The 19,235-nt window shown below is 42.7% G+C and overlaps 1 protein-coding gene across 1 annotated transcript in view; it reads right to left on the reverse strand.

Annotated features, from left to right (window-relative positions):
• ROR1 (receptor tyrosine kinase like orphan receptor 1) overlaps positions 1–19,235 on the reverse strand; it is a 173,578-nt gene that overhangs the window by 37,497 nt on the left and 116,846 nt on the right. Inside the window, exons 2-4 of the mRNA XM_074906047.1 lie at positions 18,958–19,029; positions 5,925–6,212; positions 4,444–4,474 (exon numbers count right to left, since the gene is read on the reverse strand). Coding sequence (XP_074762148.1) covers positions 4,444–4,474; positions 5,925–6,212; positions 18,958–19,029 — 391 coding nt within the window. The remainder of the gene's footprint in view (positions 1–4,443; positions 4,475–5,924; positions 6,213–18,957; positions 19,030–19,235) is intronic.

Below are 19,235 nucleotides of genomic sequence, written 5' to 3' on the forward strand. Positions count from 1 at the left end.
GTGTAAAATAGATACACACATGGAAAAATGCAAGGCACAGTTAACTAGAAAAATGTTCCCTTTGACCTTCCTTGACTTATTTAATCAATCAGAGTTCGCATTCATAAATTCCATGGAAAAAAGAAGGGGCTAAATGAGCTGATGGTGGCCTTTTACACCAAGAGTCAGCAGGACCTGACTTATCTGCCAGAAGAGGCCCCCCCAGAGTCCTGCCTGTTGTGGAGGTGCCCTTGACACCATCCACTTTAGGGAAACTATTCCAGGAGTCCGAGAGCCGGAGCCAGTGTGGCCGCCCAGTGCCAGGGCACGCATCCGGGCTGTGGGACAGAGGCATTCACACTCTCCCCACAGCTCATGGAGCTGCTTGTAGCTGGTGCTGTATCTGTAGCACCTTCTGGCAAAACACAAGATAAAATAATGATTTATTTATAAAGCAGGAGCGTGGGTTGGGTTGGTTTTTTTTAAACAAAAGAAGCTTCTTCAACCTATGTCAGAGATGCAGAACAGCAGAGCATGTTAATGGAATGTAACTCCACAGCCTCATAGATAAGGGCTTTAAAGCTGTCCTTTGCCAAACTCAGGAGAGTTAAAGGAAGGACATTCAGGTCGGGCAGTGCTTTATGCTGCAGCAATACCTTGGTTTCTTGATTTCCTTATGGACTGCAGTGGGACGTTTCTGCGGATTTTCTTTCATTTGCTTCAGAATGATTTGCAAATCAGACTTTTGGCTCTCGCCAACTATAACAGTGCTTAAGGAAAGCAGAAAGAATAAGGATATAACGCACACATGAATTATTACATTATCTAGCACTGCCTGTCTTCTTTTACAGAAGTCATCCATTTAACCTTTCTTTTTAAGCTACAGTTGGCCCTATTTTTCTGCCATCATATCAGTGCAAAACTCTGCACCTATAAATTTATACGAAGAAAAAGTGCTGAGCATATGGATTTTTTGAAAAAACATGATCCTCAAATTAAGTCCTTAAATGAACAGAACCTTCCACTCATGGTAGATTGATAAAGACAACATGGGAAAAGCACGCCCACTGAACCAGGCTGCTACTTGCCATCAATTTTGTTAACTGCCTTATCCTATGAGAAGAAACTCGCGCTGATAAAGCACAAACACTATCCAAGTATGAGTTTTCATTTCCGCAACATCCTTCAAAGTGCTTTCCATATTTAGCCTTCATTTAACCACTGTAAAAGAATATGAAATGTCCCTATGATGATGTACAGTGAGTGTCCATTTGCTCAGAGCAACACCAGCAGTCAGCCTGCACCGCAAGGGAACAGAGACGTAGGTTATCCATAAATGTCTTCTGAGGAACCAAAATCAGCTTGACCCCACGGACCCACAGCCAGTTTAGACAAAGAACCAGGAGCGATACCTTAACTTTTGGAAAAAATGGCAGGAAACTCTTTCATTACCCACTTTGAGGACTGTTTCTGAAGACAGTAGTTTCCCATAGGACTCCCAAGAGTCTTAAACGATGGGGAGGGAGGTGGACCATGTAGTATATCAACCAGGAACTTGAAAATTGAGGCTGGCACAGATAGGGTCGGTTTTCACAGATAAAGGCAGGCATTTCCCGTGTCTATACTTCTTGTTCATCTAATAGCAATGAGGAGTCCTAAAACGGCATCAAGACTATGAAACAACATAATAGTCCAAGGGCTGACGCACTTCAAAGGGTCTCACAGGGAGCAGGCTCCAACTTCTCTTCATATTTGAGGAAATTTGCAATCAAAATACCAGAAAAAAAATATGTTTTAATCTCTAAAACAGCTTAAATAAATGTGTTTTTCAGACAAGAAGATTTAGCAGAGCTGTACAAAATGCTCTGTTCCCCTGTGCTGAAGAGTACTGCTGCCTTTAGCCTGCAGTCCTTCAAACACGGTTTTGTGTCACTGACCTGTGTAATGTGGGCTCGCTCTTACCACAGGCACTTCCACCAAATTTTCATTCATTTCATAGCTACAAATTTGTTTGCCAACTTGTACGGGAAGAAGGCTACGCGTAAGTAGGCTACACAATACTCAAGATATTGTTTATATGGAAGGAATAGCAAACAGCAAGGAACAGATTTCAAGGCAATTTCCCTCCTGCATTCCACAACACGCAATTCCTCTGTGCAACTTCGCTTCACACACTTCGAACCCTCTGCTGCTATCCGTAAGGCTCTTGCAGTCATGCCACAGGCAGCAGACATGAACTAGGTTCAAGACAACGTACACTGACCTTTTTTTTTTACTCTCATTTAGTATGAGTTCCAAGTTTACAATTTCTTGGTCGTAAGCTATTTCCCGATTTTCTTGTTTCATAAATGAAATCTGCTTAGCTTCTACAGGAATGTAAACGTTCTTCATTCAGTAAAATGGGGATCTCTCTGCATCCTTTCTTTGGATCTGTTTCTCTCCAATATTTAGTACAATGTGACGTCTTACTAGACAGGGCCCACAACCTCCCAGGGTCATGAAGAGTGATTAAATATCTTTATTCATTAAAATTATAAGGCACAATCATAAAGTCAACTATTAAAGAGAACTATTAAGGAGGACACTTCACTTTTTTTTTTCCATCTTTTCACACTCTTTGTGTTTGTATGCACGTATACCAGGGCAGCAAATGTTGAAAACAAAATTAAAATCTTGGATTAAGTCACTTCAAAGCCAATTTAATGCTTGATATGGTGCATACAGAAAACAGTGATTGTTTTCCCTGGATATATGGGCCTTGCACGCAGAATAAGACAGAGTCATGTCAAGCTTGAAGAAGGGTGCTTAGCTTAGGCAGAGCATAATATTCCTAGTCTCCAAACTAGCACTCATGACACTGGTTTGTTTTTTCCTCATGGTCTGGATGATGCTGTGTAGACATCATCTTGAAGCTCAGCCTAACACTCACTGAATTAGAGACACCATTTGCCATTACTTCTCCATAACTGGGTGAGGCTTTTAGCTAGTTAAGTTGTGGTCTTTTTTTTTTTGCAAGGGGGCAAAACCCTCCCCAAAATCCTGCCAGAAAGAAAAATGGGAAAAAGGTTCCCAAATCTATTTTGTTTTTAAAAAGTGAGGCAATCCTGAGTAGCCTAGAGAGCCTGTTCCAGCACAGCTCTCTGCTTTCTGTGCCCACACACCTCTCCCGTGGGTTTCTGACCACCAAGGGTGTGTTGCTTAACCGGACAAATTTCAGAAACCCCAAACTAGGTGGAAGCAGATACAAAATACCATCTTCTCAACTCACTAATCAAGTCTCCAAAGTGTTAAAGAGCACAACAGCCCCCATTTTCCCTCAGCACCATGGAGCTTTCCTCCCCAGAACACCGCAACCACAGAACAGAGCCTCAGTCTGAGCAAAGAGCTCCCCTTCCAAAACAAACGCTGTAACTTCACGCCAGGTACCTTCAAAAGGGAAGACAAAAACACATTTTATGATATTCCATTAGAGGGCATCCTAGCATGTCCTTTTGTGGTCAGATGCTTCCCCTAATTTCTATCCTCTGCAATACTTTGTGAACCATCTGCTGTAAGGACAGTCAGGAACATTCACATCCCCGAGCTTTTGCATCCCTTGTAATTGTATTAATAGTTCATTTTATTTTTTAGTTGGTACCGTGTTTCTCTTCTAATGGTGCAGCTTCCCCCAACAGGAGAGGTGGGTTTTCAGTATTGTTCCATGCATGTAAGATGTGAATAAGCTGGACACACTATCACAAAATTAATTTAAAACTTCAGAATAGTTGAAGATCACACTTGAAAACAATAAGGGACTGAAAAAGATGAGCAAGTTTGATCATGTGTCTTGAAACTGGAAGGCAAGATAAATGCACGTTCTCAAAAGCTACCAAAGACAGAACCTCCACTGCCAAAACACGACGTGGCAACTGCTCAGATCCAGCAGCATGGACCCAGCAGCATGAATTAAACCTGTGCTCCAGGATACAGGGACTTGTAAAAATAGCCACTATTCCCACCCAGGTACTTAATCTTTAAAAACTCAGTTTTAAGACAGTTTACTAATATAGGTACAGATAGATACAGATACAGTTTACAACCGTCAAACCCCCTAAAAGCAGTAAGAAGCCTTTAGGTAGTAAAATCTACTTTGAGCGATAAATATTTTCCGTACTGGGCCATGACATGTATGAAGATCCGTTTCTACTCGTACCTTTAAGTACACTGAAATCACTTTAAATACTGAAGGCACCAGAGAATCTAAAAGTAATAATATTGGAAATTAAGAAGTCTCGGATAAGAAATAGGAGTTGACATGATAACATGAGAATATATAAAACAGATAATTCAGTTATAATAAATTACCATACTATCTGACTTAAAGTGGAATGTAAAAGAGCTCCTGACACACAAAATGAAAAATGAACTTCTGACTGCTGAAATGCAAGATTAATGAATCGACATAACAGACATGAAACAACTTACGATGATCCTGGACTCGCTGTTGGCGGGGGACCTGGAAAAAATGACACAAGAAAAACAGTGCGATGAGTTATGGTGAGGTAGCAAGCAGGAAGCTTTTGAAAACCTTTTAAAAGATAAAAGTAAGAGTCTGTCATGTTGGATGTGGTTTATGCAGTTTAACAGACAAGTGGCAGTTTCTCAGCACCAAAGACAAGACCATATCCTGTGGCGACGCCTGCAGAATGCTGTAGACGAGGACCATGAACAGGTGAGGCACTCATCCTGCACCTCAGCCGTGTCTCGGGCCCTCACAGAAGAGGTCACAGCAAACCACAGGAGGCTTGTACAAAACCATGTTGTAACTGTAACTGGGAGAAAAACAGCATCGTTTCCCCCTATCAATCTTCATTATTTGTCAGGGAATTCAGCCTAGGCCCGATTCAGAGGCACTGATCAAATTCGCCCTGACCTCAGCGGGCTCTGGCTGAGCGTGTTTTGTTGTTGCCGCCCTCGGTGTTTGTATTTTGGCAACTACTGGAAGGGCTGAGCAGGCTGGAGTGCATGTTCACTGGCACGGCGCAGCCTGAAGTCAGCTGCAGAAGGTTTCAGGGAAGCTCATACTAAAGAGTATTTTCTCTAGAAACTGAATTGTGAGATTGAATATTGCTCCAGGCAGAAAAAAAGAGAAAGACTGGTTTCTACAGGAGCATCTATAAAAGTATCACTGCTCAGATAAAAATTTCAGATACACACTAAAAGACAACTGCCTTAAGTGAATATCTAAAGATTAATTTCTTATTAGAATTTAGAAAAAGTAGGAGATTTACAAAAAAAGACTGTGAAACTCATCCCATACATCTCTCATTGCGTGTTATTTGTCCAGTTCCTAAAAGGATTAACCTGGACTCTGTACAAATATCTTCATCTCGGTGAATTATTTCCTTCTGAACATGGAGGTGGAGAAGAAGACACACAAAACCTGTTTCTTGTTTGGAATCTTCTCAGTCAATCAGCTTTGGAGGCAATTATCTCAATATAAACTTCGGAGAAAAAGTGCTTATTCTACTTGACAGGTATATATGTGTATCACTAACATGCCTCCGATCTAGACTGGAAGCTGAAATTTCTCACTGACTGAAGACAAAGGAGGTCACTCAGGCACTTGAAAATAAAATAGTTTTTCTCATCTGGTCTGAATGCACTCAGGTAGCATGTTAATGAGTGCTGCTGTTCAGTGATGCCTGCGTTTCAGTCCTGCTTCCAGTAGGGTTTAATGGAGTAAAAGCCACCGTTACAGCTGGTAACACTGGCAGCTCAGCTGGGCAAGGGGCAAACAGGCAGAGGGGATAAGCTGCCACTCCTGAGATACTCCCAGAAATCGTCTGAATCAGACTGGCTGACACCACCACATCAGTGCGTTTGTTTTCAGTCAAAAAACACACCTTTCTCCACAGTCGTTTTTCTAAGTAACAGTTTGACCACCTTAAAAGGAGAAAACTCACCAAATTTTACAAAAAGCACCCCAGTTGTAGAAACAGTCTTTCTGCCGTTAGTCGCGACGCACTGGAAGTAGCCGGTATCCGTAGTGTCCAGGTTCCTTATTCGCAGCCGAGACCCATAGCTCGTGGCACGGAAGGAGATCCTCCGCGGTTCCTGGACAACCGGCGCGTCGTTTTTCAGCCATCGGACGGTCGGAGGAGGATTGCCAGAGACCTTACAGTGCAGCTCTGCGGTCTGGCCCAGGGTGGTAGTTATGTTATTCATAGGTTCATCAAGCGTCAAGAAGTAATCTGTTAAGTAAAGAGAAAAAAAAAAAAAAAAAGGTGAATAAAGAATTCCAGTGGGAAATGGCTTTTTGAAGAAAGCTCATTCTTGTCTTTGAAAGGGAAACAAAGCAAGGAGTTATTAGGTATTTAGTAGAAAACAATAAGACTCGCTAATTATGCTTTAGGGCAGGCAATAAGCCTCATATAGTTTTGCATGGTAATAAAAGGAACACATTTTGGAATTTCCATTGCACTACAGTAATGCTGTATTTCCTGAAAACTCCATTCATACGCCCACAGATTCTCTCTACTTCCTCAACATCATCCTCTTTGGCTTCATTCAACACAGAAAAAGGAGGTAACACTGCTCTTCTTTCTTTTATTTTTTTCCTTTTTGCTAACCAATAAACATGAAAAACATGTATCAGAAATCTAGCTGCTCATTTTGATGCCTCTGCTCATGTCAGGACCCCCAAAATATAGGAATATATGAAACGAATTGCTCAGAGGTGGAGATCTCAGTGTCATTTTTAATTGATTTGCAAGGCAGTGTAGACACTATGCCAATGATTTTATAAGCACTAACTGCACAGATGAGGAATAGGGATCGTATCTAGGAGATGGAAACCTTTTTCTCACTATTTCTCTTGCTAAGAGCACTAAAGTTTATCTTAAATCTGAAATAGGTCTCATGGTAGGTGCAAGCAGAAGATCAAGAATTCTTTTGTTAAAATAGGGAATGTTAAATCAAAATTTAGCAAAATTAATCTCCTCTAATCCATTTGTGAGCATTACCTTCTCCTGTCAAGTGCTATTTCATTCTGCATCATTCAGGAAGAGGACTATTTCTAGTTAACTGTATTCAACATTTAATTAAATCCTTTAAAGGCAGAGAGCGAGATGGATTGGGTACGGGGAATGGAATACACGGGCTTTCATCTCTGTGTCACAGGTTCAAATCTAACGGTGGTCATTAGTGGCCAAAACCCATTATCATCTGCTGGCTGTCTCAGCAGGGCGGCCAAGGAATGAGAAATCCAGAGGCTGTACTCTGTTCCTGCGCTCTCGGAGCCAACCCAGGAGGTCAAGAAAAGCCCATCAGTAAGTAAATTTGTGCTGGGCTGCTTATGCTTCACCGTTCTCAGGTACAGCTACTCTTAACTCCACCAATCAAGCTGCCTAAAAGTATGAAAAAAAAAAATCTCCAGCATGTATAAAAGGAGTTTAGCCAACTAACTTGCCTAACTAATCCACTCCCCCAATTATCTATTGTAATCACGTCTTCACTAGCTACTCCCTTCATTATGTTTTGAGTATATCAATATTTCTTTCCTTTGTATTTAATCTGTTTAGGATGTAAGCTCTTACCTCGTATTTGCATAGCACTTTATACAATGCACCCCTGTTCTCATTTGGTCCCAAGGAATCATTAGGATAAATATTTAGCACAAAGGAACTGCCCACGGATCTAATTTTTTTTTCCCCGCTGATCAACTAACCTTTTAACGTGCAGGTATGAAACTGTGTAAAATACTACCGGGTACCTACACTCCCACGGATCTAATTTGTTAGGAAATCTATGGATGGGGTAAAAAGGGCAGAAATCCCAGCCCTTGGTGAAGGCAGACAACAGGGTCCCGTGTCTTTTGCCAAGGGTGTCAGACTGACCTTCCAGCTCTCCAGAATCTTTTCTGCCTGCTTCGCTGCAAGACCAGAAATGTTTCTGACTTACTTGCTATCTTAATAACCTCACTGGGAAGCATAACCTAAATCAGCGCACGTATTCTTGGGTTCTCTCCACAATCTGGGTTTAATAAAATCACACTAATAGCATGGAACTGGATAACCACATTTAATTATCCAATGTAACATTTCCATACCACAGTCATTTATATAATTCCTGATAATGTTTCAAGGAGTGGTTCAGACATCTACAGTATAGCACAGTCAGAAAACAGAATGGCCTCAGTCCTGTGATGGTCTTGTTGACAAACACCACAGTAAATATAATATTCTAAAGGTCCTATGGTATACAGGAGAGGCAAATAAAGGAGTAAGGATGGAGAGTAGGTTTCCAAAGCCTGGGGAAGGATTTTAAACTACCAGTAGCACCAAAAAAGTGGGAAAAAGTATGGCTGTAATGCAAGGGGTATGGTGCAACTTCTCTATAGGTACAAACAGAAACAGCCTCTCAGTGACAGGAGCTTTTGACTCCTCTAAGTGTTTGCCACCTTCCTCCACAAACTACTATAGAAACACTGAAACAAAATGCATGTTTTAAACTGAAAAGTTTAAAGTTTAATGTGAAGTTTTAAACTGACAGAGGGGAGATTTAGGTGAGATCTGAGGCAGAAATTCTCCCCTGTGAGGGGGGTGAGGCCCTGGCCCAGGCTGCCCAGAGAAGCTGTGGCTGCCCCCTCCCTGGCAGGGTTCAAGGCCAGGTTGGACGGGGCTTTGGGCAACCTGGGCTGGTGGAAGGTGGCCCTGCCCGGGGCAGGGGGTGGCACTGGGTGGGCTTTGAGGTCCCTTCTGCTCACACCATGCTGCGAGTCTATGGTTCTATGATACGATGTGCTAAATCCAGCTTAGCTTAGTCCTCAAATTCATAAATTTTGCATCCAAATCGTAAGTTGGACCAAGCAGATCACCCGAGATGAGATTTAAACAGGGCAGGTTTTGAGCAATTGGAAGCTTCATCAGAAGTCGTTTCTCACAGTAGTTCTCTAATTGAAAATGAGCTGAATGTCTGACAGTGCTTCCAAAAAACTTTGGACTCCTACCGAGGCATACAAAATTATGAGCATTCCTTCCCTGGCATGCACAAAAGCCATTCATTGCTGCTCTTGCCCGGTTTGGAGGAGGCGAAGAGAAGCCTGATTTTATTTTTTATACTTGTGTCCAACTCTCACCTACCAAAACCCATGAAACCGCCACACCTACTGTCACCATCCTCTCCGTTTAACAACTATGCAAGGAACATATAAAATAGTTCCTGCTTGTAGCCAGGTTTCTGTCCAGGTCACCCCCTGCCAGCCACTCTCTGGTGCCATCAGCATTAACACCTCCTCCTTCTGGGACCAGAGGCCAAGAAAAACGGGGGTAAATCCTCCTTTTGTGCTTTCAGCAGGAGGCAAAAAGGGCTGATGAAACAGGATGGACCCGCTGTTTGCACACGTGATGAAGACATCGTGTCGCATGGCCACGGTCTTACCGTATTTCATCTGACGGTCTCCCTGCCATCAAGGAGCTCCCCAGAGGCCCTGAGTTGACTCCCTCTGACCTAAAGAGTAATTTCTTAGAAACACGATGGTTCTTATGTACAAAGTAATTACTGTTCTTCTGAGAATTAACCAGTCTCGTGGCACTGGCCATTGGAAAGTCTGACTTTTAGTCCTGGCTCGGAGTTGTCTTGGGTGAATCACTTCAGTTGTGATTTTTTTAGAAGAGCCAAAGGGAAGTAGACACCCAAAGCCAATCAAAGCTCACATGGGATTTGTGCAACTAAGTCCTTTTAAAAACAGCCTTAAACCTTTTGGCTCAATCTCTCCAGCTATAAAGTGAGGATAATAATCCCTCTTACATCATGGGGAGGCTGTTATGTACATTAATGAGATAATGCTCGTAAAGCACTTTGAAGGTGAAAAGTGCTATGCTGGGATAAGCACTCTTATTATGTTTTAAGTTAAATCTCAGGGTTTCAAGAACGTAACAAAAGCCGGTCCATATTTTAGAGTAGCACTCTATAAAAACATTTTGGAAACATTTTAATTCACCGAAGTATAGGAGAATGGCCTCAAAAAGTTCTAAATAAAATTTAGCCCACCTATAATTTAATAATAGTCAAACTGATTTTTTTTTAATTTGTAAAAACAATTTACTGCTGGGCCTAGACCCTGAATGCCAAGTTTCAGCCCACAGAGAATTTTTTTTTTAATGGCTGAGTTATAAACCCTTGAAAAATGCTGACAGCCCCTTTACTATAGCAGCACTAGCGGGTGCCCTATAATGAACTTTTAAATGACTTGAGATAATATCTGGAAAGCCAAGCCTGAAATATATTTCTGGTTTTGAGCTGTTGCCAATGCAAACACAACACATCATAAGTCATCTTCATGATTCTAAGTGCATAAATTGGAGACACTGCATATAAAATCCAAATATTAGGTATCCTTCATGGCCAAACTTTTGCTGGTTTGATGTTACAGAATAGCAACAGCTGTGCAAGGACAAAATGTAGTGTGTTGCGTGTCTCAAAAGAAGAAAAGCGTGCGTATTTCCACAGCTCCGTCTTGACATTGTTAAATAGGAGCCTGCCCGGTCATAATAAATCCTGAAGTATTCTCCTACTTTTAAGTGGAACCCAGGTGGCTTTCAAAATAAAAGCTCGTCCTCTCTGGCCAAGGAATGTTAATCTCCTCTGTGACCACATGGTTACTCTATCTTAAATTACCAAAGACACATCTTAGAGCAGTAACACCCTCTTTGCTTGGAGGAGGATTTTGCTGGCCACAGTGAGACCTTTTTTCCCCAAGCACTGTGCTGTATGTTTCTGATTTCACTAGGTGTTTAAAGCACAATAGGGATGCAGGATTAGACCCTGAAATGTTCATTTTATGAGAAGAATTGTTGTTTTGTATATCCTTTTCTTTATGCCCTTCTGATCTTTCAGGATATTCAAAGAAAAGCTAAAACTAAAGTCTCCATTCAAGCTGCCGCAAGCCTGAAAACAGCTTTAATCTGATTGCAACAGAGAGGTCGGTGTACCAAGTCACTTCCCATTACAGATGTGTAACATGCTGTCTCTGGAAAGGAACATCTCCAGACTTTTTCTCAAGCAAACCTACAGTTTTGGGGACACTGTTTCCACCTACTGGATTGGAGAATAAATTTAATCCGGGATTTGAAAATTCTAATCTGCATTGCAGCAAGTAAAGCAAGACCTGCTTGGAGTAAGGCAGTTGGGATACCCGTCTTAAGGACTGCTTATTGCATTTATCTTTTTGCACCGAAAAGTTTAGCAGCTCGCTGTTGCTTTTTCATAGCATACGCTGGCAAGAAAAAAATGAAAAAAGTGCCTCAGCCAGTGACTGCAAGACAGATACATTTAGTGATTGGTAACTTGAAGAGCTGATAACCTTTCTCTAAAGGGAAAGAGCCTGTTAGGCACATCAGAGGGTCTGACACAGTCTGTCCAATCTAATATACTAGTTTGGAAAGAAGAATTTGCATTCATTCAGAGCTCTGGATTATCCCCATTAGCCCAGTCTGATGCTACACTTGGGTGTGTCCCATACTCACATGTGTTGGCACCATCATTGAGCTCAGACCATTGGACATTTTCTATATGGAATTGTTGTCTTTGGAGAAAGTCAACAACGTGGAGCCCACCCAGCCTGAAGACACTGGAAGGACTTGCTGGCTGTTCCATATGTTCAATCAACTTGAGTTTTAAGCTAAAGAAGGAACCAGTAGGATTTCTGACTGAAGCGTGGCCATGGACAGAGCACATACTTCTCAGTTGGAAAAAGGATTAAACCATCGATTGCTTGATCTGCCCATAACTCACAATCGAAGACAACTCCCAGCAGGTCCAACCCGTGGGTCTGATCAACAGACCCTTGTTATTAAAAGGAGCAAAAGGAAGACTCCTGTCTGGAATTTCACTTATTTTAAATGAGTAAAAGTAGAGGAATGACAGTGGGAGGAAAAGGATACCACACTCAACCCATGATCTGGCAACCTACATGAAGAATATCAGAGTGAAAGAAGTCCAGACAATCATGCGGAAATATTCAATGTCAAACGTCTTGGGACAAAAGGAAGGACTCTACTGCCTTTGCTTGCCCAGCTTATTTTCAAACGAGTTTCCTTGGCGATGCGCATGCAGAAGGCTCAATTTGAGATGCATGCTGCAGCGGTGTGTTGGGCTTTCTCATCCCAGACACTATGTAGAAGGTTTAGTGCCACCCAAGGATAATTTACTGAACTGAAACAGGCTGACCACTGCCCGAGGCTTTACAGCTTTTCAGATGTCCACGTGTGACATTCACTGTATCTGGGATTTTCAGAATTAATTGCTACTTTCTGATAATTAGCAGCTTAGAGATTGCCCTGGGCCATAGGGGAGGGAGGGTTTGCGGAGGGAAACCAAAGCACAGATGCCTGTGGACCTCTAAAAAATTATCTGGGGCTGAGCACCTGAATCCCATTGCTTCTGGACAGGAACCGGACAACTCGCTGCCCTTCATGCCAATGTGAATTCTTAATATGCATTTGAGAGTTCCCATCTGCCTCTCCTTTTATGAGCCAACTTTCAGGCTTAAGGACAGATGTCTTGGTGATAGCTTTGACGCTATAATCTGGCAAGGGGAAATGAAGCTTTTCTTTACTCAGGAACCAGTTTTATAGCACAAGTAGGAAGCCTCTAAACTTTACCACAAAAAAAGTGATTTGGAATAGGTAAACAAAAGTCCACGTCCAGCTATAAACCCAACTACTGAAAACCATCAAGGGATTTTGTTGTCACTTTAGAAGCTGCTCTGCAGTAAAGAGCCACGTACAAAACCTCAAGCTATTAAAGGAAGGGTGTATAGAAAGGTATGTGCCTTAAGATTAATGCTGCAGAGTCAAAGAAAAGCTGTTATTTTTGACATTTTGACATAGCATCACTTTAGAATCTGGTTCTTATTAGCCCTTTCTGTGCCTTTTAAAGGTCCATTTTTTTAAAACCAAAAATGTCAGGAAATTTGGAACAGAAACTTACAATAAAACACGTCCCTTGACCCTCTGATCTATCAATCTTTCAAATAAACAAAGATAGCTGGATGAGCCAGGAAAAGGTTATTATATATAGTTACCTTATGTATAATGGTCAGATATTCACTGCACGCACTGAGGTTATATTAAAAAAAATCCAATGTAAGTGAAGCATTTTGTGAAAGATTTTGGCCATCAATGCCCAGCATTACTCAGGGTGGTTTCTTTTTCAGGTTTTGTTCTGTGACCTTCAAATTTCACACCCTGTATTATTTATAAATGAGACATTCAAGAAACACAAATTCTCAAATAAAAACGTACACTCTGTCAGTGGAAAAGCAAACAAAAGGAGGTAATGTACTGTGGCTAAAAAAATTTTCAAACAAAGTAGCAGTAATTTACTGCCTCGCTACTAACGGGACCCCACAAATAGAATCAGAATCCTGAGCCCCATCAGGGGAGCTTGATTTACCAAATATCCCCCAGATAATAAAGGAAAATAAAAAGGTAAATTGTGCATGAATGTGAAAGCTGTAATTCTTCCCCTTTCACCACGTGTATCAAATTCACATCCAGTGATTTCAAAAGAAAATCTGGAAATCGCTAAAGAACTGGGGCTAAAGTTAGGAGGCCTTGATCCACCTGGTTTTCTCCACGTTTGGTTTTGTTTGTTTTTTAGGATGTAGTTTGCCTAAGAGTCAAATTCTCCCTGGGACATCAGAAAGATTTTTCCCTCTAAGAACTCACAGGCAGGTCATACCTCTGCCTGGAAGGACTTGTTGAGGCGCCAGCTTTAGCCTGGATTTGTCAATAAGGAGGTCAAGGCCCCACACCCAAAGAGTCCATCACCAGCGTGTTCCCACCAGGACGTTCTGCGCTCCGGCGCCTCCTCCTGCGTGTAGCTGCCGCACAACCCACCCTGCCAGGGGATGCTCTGCCCACAGAGGATTTCCAAGAAGTTAATAACACACAGGCCCACACACTGGGTGGTGGAACAAATACTGCAGCTCTCCCATCCCCTGTTTTGGCCTTCCCCAGTCATTTTCTTCTCTGGATCCCCAGACCAATCCCAGGGGGAGGGATGCTTGCTCAAGGTGATCCTTGTATTGAGATGCCTTTGAATACTTAAGGATAAATCCCAGCTTAACCTTAAACTACTGAGTGATTTGGGGTGTATTTTGTAAAATCCTGACTTCTGCTGCCAAGCTCTCCGGGGAATGTTTGCTTTCCATATAACACCTGGAGCACCAGGAGACTGCCACAGCAGTGACCACAAGGTCTATGCCACACAGGGAGGCTGCGAGCGGTGGGGAGCTCTAAGCTCGGGTTTGGGATCATGGATGTCTGGAAATGAAAATGGTTTCCAAGCCTTGAATCATTCTAATGTTTTATACTTGCTTGCCAAAGCAGATAGGCCATGAAAGGGCAAGAAAAATAGGCAGTATCTGCAAAAACTCACTCTAATAATAGATTTTGTTTGGAAATTGTAGGACCAAGTGAAGAGCTCCGGGGAGGAGGAGGTACCAGCAATGAGACAGCACACTGCACCCCAGCACTGGGTCCTCAGCTCTGGCTCAGCCCCGGCCAGGACACATCCTTGTGCATGGTCAGGGAGCTGCCATGATGAAACGAGCTCCTGAGGAGGCTGTGGATGGGCACGGGGGGACCAGGAGGACCTGATCAGGGGAAGCTCCAGCGACAGCATTGTTCTCTTATCAGTCCTGTAGAGTCAACGTCCACTGAAGCTGAATCTTACTCACAGTTAAAAGAAAATAATATTTCAAAGCTGACTCTTTCTTGGCAAAGACTCCAATATTATCTTTGCCTCAGGATGAAGAGCTCCCAAACAATTCCTCTACTGTACCAGATGTAAATAGGCTCTCATTCAAATTCAGACCTATCTGTTTCTTTGTAAATAAACCAACATCTGACGGAAGGAAAAGCCTATCCTTCCACAATCATGTTTGTGGAAGAGAAGCAGCTGAATGAAGGGCTCTTCACCTTTTTAAATAAGGATTAGGGAAAAGAAGAGCTCACAGTCTATCAGAAGCCTTCTCAAAGAAAGAGCTGGAGCAGGAGCTTGTGCTGTGGTGTAAGGGGAGAGAGGGAGGCAATGCACAGGCAAGGAGAAATGAGAAAGGAGAATGCCTTAAACAACAGGAAGAAAGAAAGGGGAAAGAGTGTCCAGGGCCACCTGCCTTGCTCCCTCACCCACTGGCGCACCCCAAAAAAGATTTGCATTAAAGAACAGAGCATAGTCTCTAAAAGCCAGCACCAGAGCAGAACATCCTCGCTAACTCCATTTACTCCCCATTTCATTCGGCCTTTTTGTTTTCCCTCAGGTATCACCTATAGCCACAGCTGATGTCAAACAATTTCCGGATCAGGAAATTGCTCTAAGAAGCCACCAAGAGGGAATGGCCGTGCCGTGGCGAGCGTCAGGAGGGGTTACAACACCTGGTGCAAGGGGGCCACGCAGGAGCACAGACGGAGCGGGGCTTCCCCGAGCATCTCGAAGCGACGAGCTCCGGTCCCCGCTGGAGCTCTCCCGCCAGCCGGGCTGTGAGGCTCCTCCAGCCCAAAGGAGATCCCAGTGAGCAACGTGGGGGTGAAAAGGCTTTGCATCCTGCCACAGACCTCCTGAGATGAGCCTTCTCCTATCACCAGAGCCCCCTTTTTTCCCCCTGAAGTTCGTTTATTTCTCCTTGTATAATTCAATATTTATTGGATCACATTTTCATTTCTCTTTCTCCCTCGTGGCGTTCCCTCTGCAGGACTTTACCAGCCGGAAAAGAGAGAGAAATGCTCATAGCTAAATTTCCCCTATTTTAAAAGTGATTCTTTTTTTAATTTTTATGCACAGTTTGTTTGTTTTTTTAAGGTTTTGGTGAGAAACCACCTCCTCCCTCCCATCAATCGTTGCTTTCAACAGCTCTTCACGGGTGGCTGCGTCTCTTTTAAATTCATTTCCTGTTAAAAAGAATAAACAGGCAACTGTTTAATGCTGTCGATTTAGCTTATTTAATAGAAATTGAAACCTGAATAGGGCTCAGTTGTAAGATAATCACTGCAAAACTCGCCGAGCTAGGGAAAGCACCATATTAAGTAATTATTTCAAAATGCTGAATATTGTTTAGCGAGACTATGAGCTGTTCCTCCTTCCCAAACACAGGAGACGTACTGGGGGAAGAGATGCTCATTTCCAAAAGGCAGCAGGTAGAGTTAGAGCCACTTAATGCGGACAGCCATTTAATTGGGGAATTTGGCTGGAAACCACTTTCATGTGGTGAACTTAATAGGCTTTAAAATGAGTTTTACTGGGACGCCTGCGTGACCTCATGGCTGACTGCAGCAAAGACGAGTGGATGTTGATTTCTTGAGATGCTTGTTTGCAAAAGAAATGGAAACTAAGTGCACGCCTAATTTTCTCCTCTGAGGTTTCAGCTCACCAAGTCAGCATGTGCTGCAGTATACAGCTTTATAAAAGCCAGACTTTCAAAGACCTTGAGTAGAAGCAGCAGCTCCCACATTAAAGCCCCTGCTTCTCTCTTAGACAAGACAAAACGTGTGTGCCTTACTTTGCTCGTAGGCACACTGGGAGAATCCGCCCCTCTGACTAAGCTTTTTGGGCAGCAAATGCATTTTAATCACATATGTAAATCTCTGTTTAGGTGTGTAAGCTCACAGCCGTCTAAATGCTAATCAGTTCCAGCAAAGGGGCTGGTAATCCCCCAGGAATGCAGGATTCAGCCCAACGAGTGGTAATCGCCGCATTCCAGGTGGATTAGAAGCGTGTAACTTCATTTTACCTGTTTCTGACAATATAGCTCAGGAACAGGTGCCATGGAAGTTAATGTGGAAAATGGTTTAATTACGAATGTAGAGGCCAGGCTCGGCGCTGGCACAGAAAGCGTAAGCTTTGCTTTGAGCAATGAGATGACTCAATGTCCAGGATGGTGGCAGTCATCCCAGGTTTTCCCTCTGCTAGTCTGGAGCTGCTGCTTTCTGACAGAGCCAGCACAGCAGCAGCCAGGGTGGGCCATCTGAACCCTGGCTGGTACAACCCGGCGTGGAGGGTATTCCGAAGAAAGCAGCCACCAAAGGAGGCAGGCAGGCCATGCTCATGCACCTTTCCCTGTTTCCTAGCTACATCAGTCAAACCAAGGCTTTGGAGAGTGTCCACTTGGGGCACATGCTACTGAAAAAAAAATAAAAATATAGAGCATTTGAACTATCAGCTGAGAGAAAGCCTCACCAATATATGGGTTAAAATCACCCTGCTCCTAAGAAATCGGTCTACACAAAATCTCCAGTTAGGAATAACAACAAAGAAGCTGCTAGGGGCTATTTTTGAGCACAGCTCAAATACAATTTAGTAAAATTACATTATCTTCCATACCTCTTCTGTGCTTCCTCCCATCTAGTTTTTGGTTGGAGGCACACAGCTTTCCCTGCAATATATAGCAAGCTGCGGGTGCTTTCCCAGTTGAACCCTTGGGCTCACAGTGGAGAGCAAAGAATCCACCACTGAGGATTATCTGTAAAAAAAATATTTCTGCCACTTCAACACAGTGTGACCCTGTCTTCTCCTGTGATTGTGGGGTGAGTTCCTGGAGAAAATTTACCCCTTAGACTAGTTAAAGGTTGCCTGCCAAGGATATTGTAAGAGGTGTGAATTAAGACTGTCCGATTGCCTTCTCTCTGGCATTTCCTGAGTGTTTGGCTTTGTGGCCTTGACTTTCTTTTTTCTAGGCCCCCTATTTATTTCTCGCTTTTTGAAAAACCAAACAAAGCTGCCAAACAGGTAAAGAAACACACAGGGATCCTGGGTGGGGGGAACCACTGCCCTCACTTCTCCACAGCTTCGAGATGTTCCCTGAGCACAGCCCGGACCTGCGGACGTGCCATGGGCACCTGGAAGAATCACTGCTGTGGGATAAGACATCCATTCTGTCAACACCTTCTTTCAGCCATTCGCTGTGAATTGGGAATTCTCTGATTAACGACAACATGCTTTTCTCCCTTTCCCACCAGCAAGCACAAGCCCTTTGACTTTTGTCTTTTCCAACGTGTCCTGGATCACCAGAAAGTCCTACTCCTTCCCTGGTGGGGAGGGAGTCAACCTTGGTTGACTCTTACTTAAAGTAAGACTCAAAGTACCCAGAACTACATATTCTCTTCATACTTGAGCACAGAAAACATATTTATGCATAAATATAAAACATTATGAACACATGTTCCTCAAAAACATTAACAAAATACAGACAAAACCATTTGGAGAAACCATCTGTGGCAGAACTCCACGATGGGAAATTTCAGTCTAAATAGTTAACGGTTGGCAAAGTTATAAGCAAATGAAGAGTGCTTGACAAATTGCACAGTTAGTGTGGCTAACAGCATCCTCCACTGTAAACATTAGGTTAGAAGCATTTCAAAGACCAGATTGACGCAGGAGCTGCAGGCCGCTGCCTTGCAATAAGGCCTAGAGGAAGCTAAGCAATTTGGCTTAAATAATTGGTGGTGCATAATTTACAAAATGAAGGGGAATGAGAAATACATCCCTTTTTTTTTTTACAATATACACCCTTCGGAGAGTTTCAAATCACACATAATTACCACCTGCGAATGTCTTTTCCCCCTCTATTAATTTAAAGCCTCAAAATTTCATCACAAAACACATCGAGGCAACACTGACTGCCCGATGCTTGTTAATTTTGAGTTCAAATCCTAAGATCCACCACACAAAACGTCAAGCAGTTCATAAACCAACAGAACTCACATCTTGAAATATTTTAACCACATGGAACATTTTACTGGTACAAGAAACAAACAGCATTCTCCAGAAATCACAGAACCACACATAATTAAATGTCAAACAATCACAAGGCAAACAAGGTTTATCTTAAATGCCCTCTCACCCCTCCGCTTGCTGATTTGGTCACGTCAGGAAGAAGAATTGAGATTTTTAAATCTGATTTCACATATTTCTACTTTTTTCTGTCCACTTACTTACCTTTATCTAATTCACTTGAGATGTTCCATGATGATGTAGGCATGAAATCAGCCACAACTGATGAATTTGCTCCTGGGAAGGGAAAAATAGGAAAAAAAAAAAAAAAAAAGATGCTGTTAATATATTGATTCTGTATCATCAGGAGAGTAAGAGGCATTTATAAAGTCGCTGTCACAGTAATAAAATTATTTGAAGAACAGCAGCTATTGAAATGCACTCGATGTCTGTGTTGGCAGGCTGAGACATATGGGTAGCAGAACCAGCGAAGTGGAAAAAGG

This window comes from Athene noctua, chromosome 5, assembly GCF_965140245.1.
Source record: "Athene noctua chromosome 5, bAthNoc1.hap1.1, whole genome shotgun sequence".
NCBI classification, from domain to species: Eukaryota; Metazoa; Chordata; class Aves; order Strigiformes; family Strigidae; genus Athene; species Athene noctua.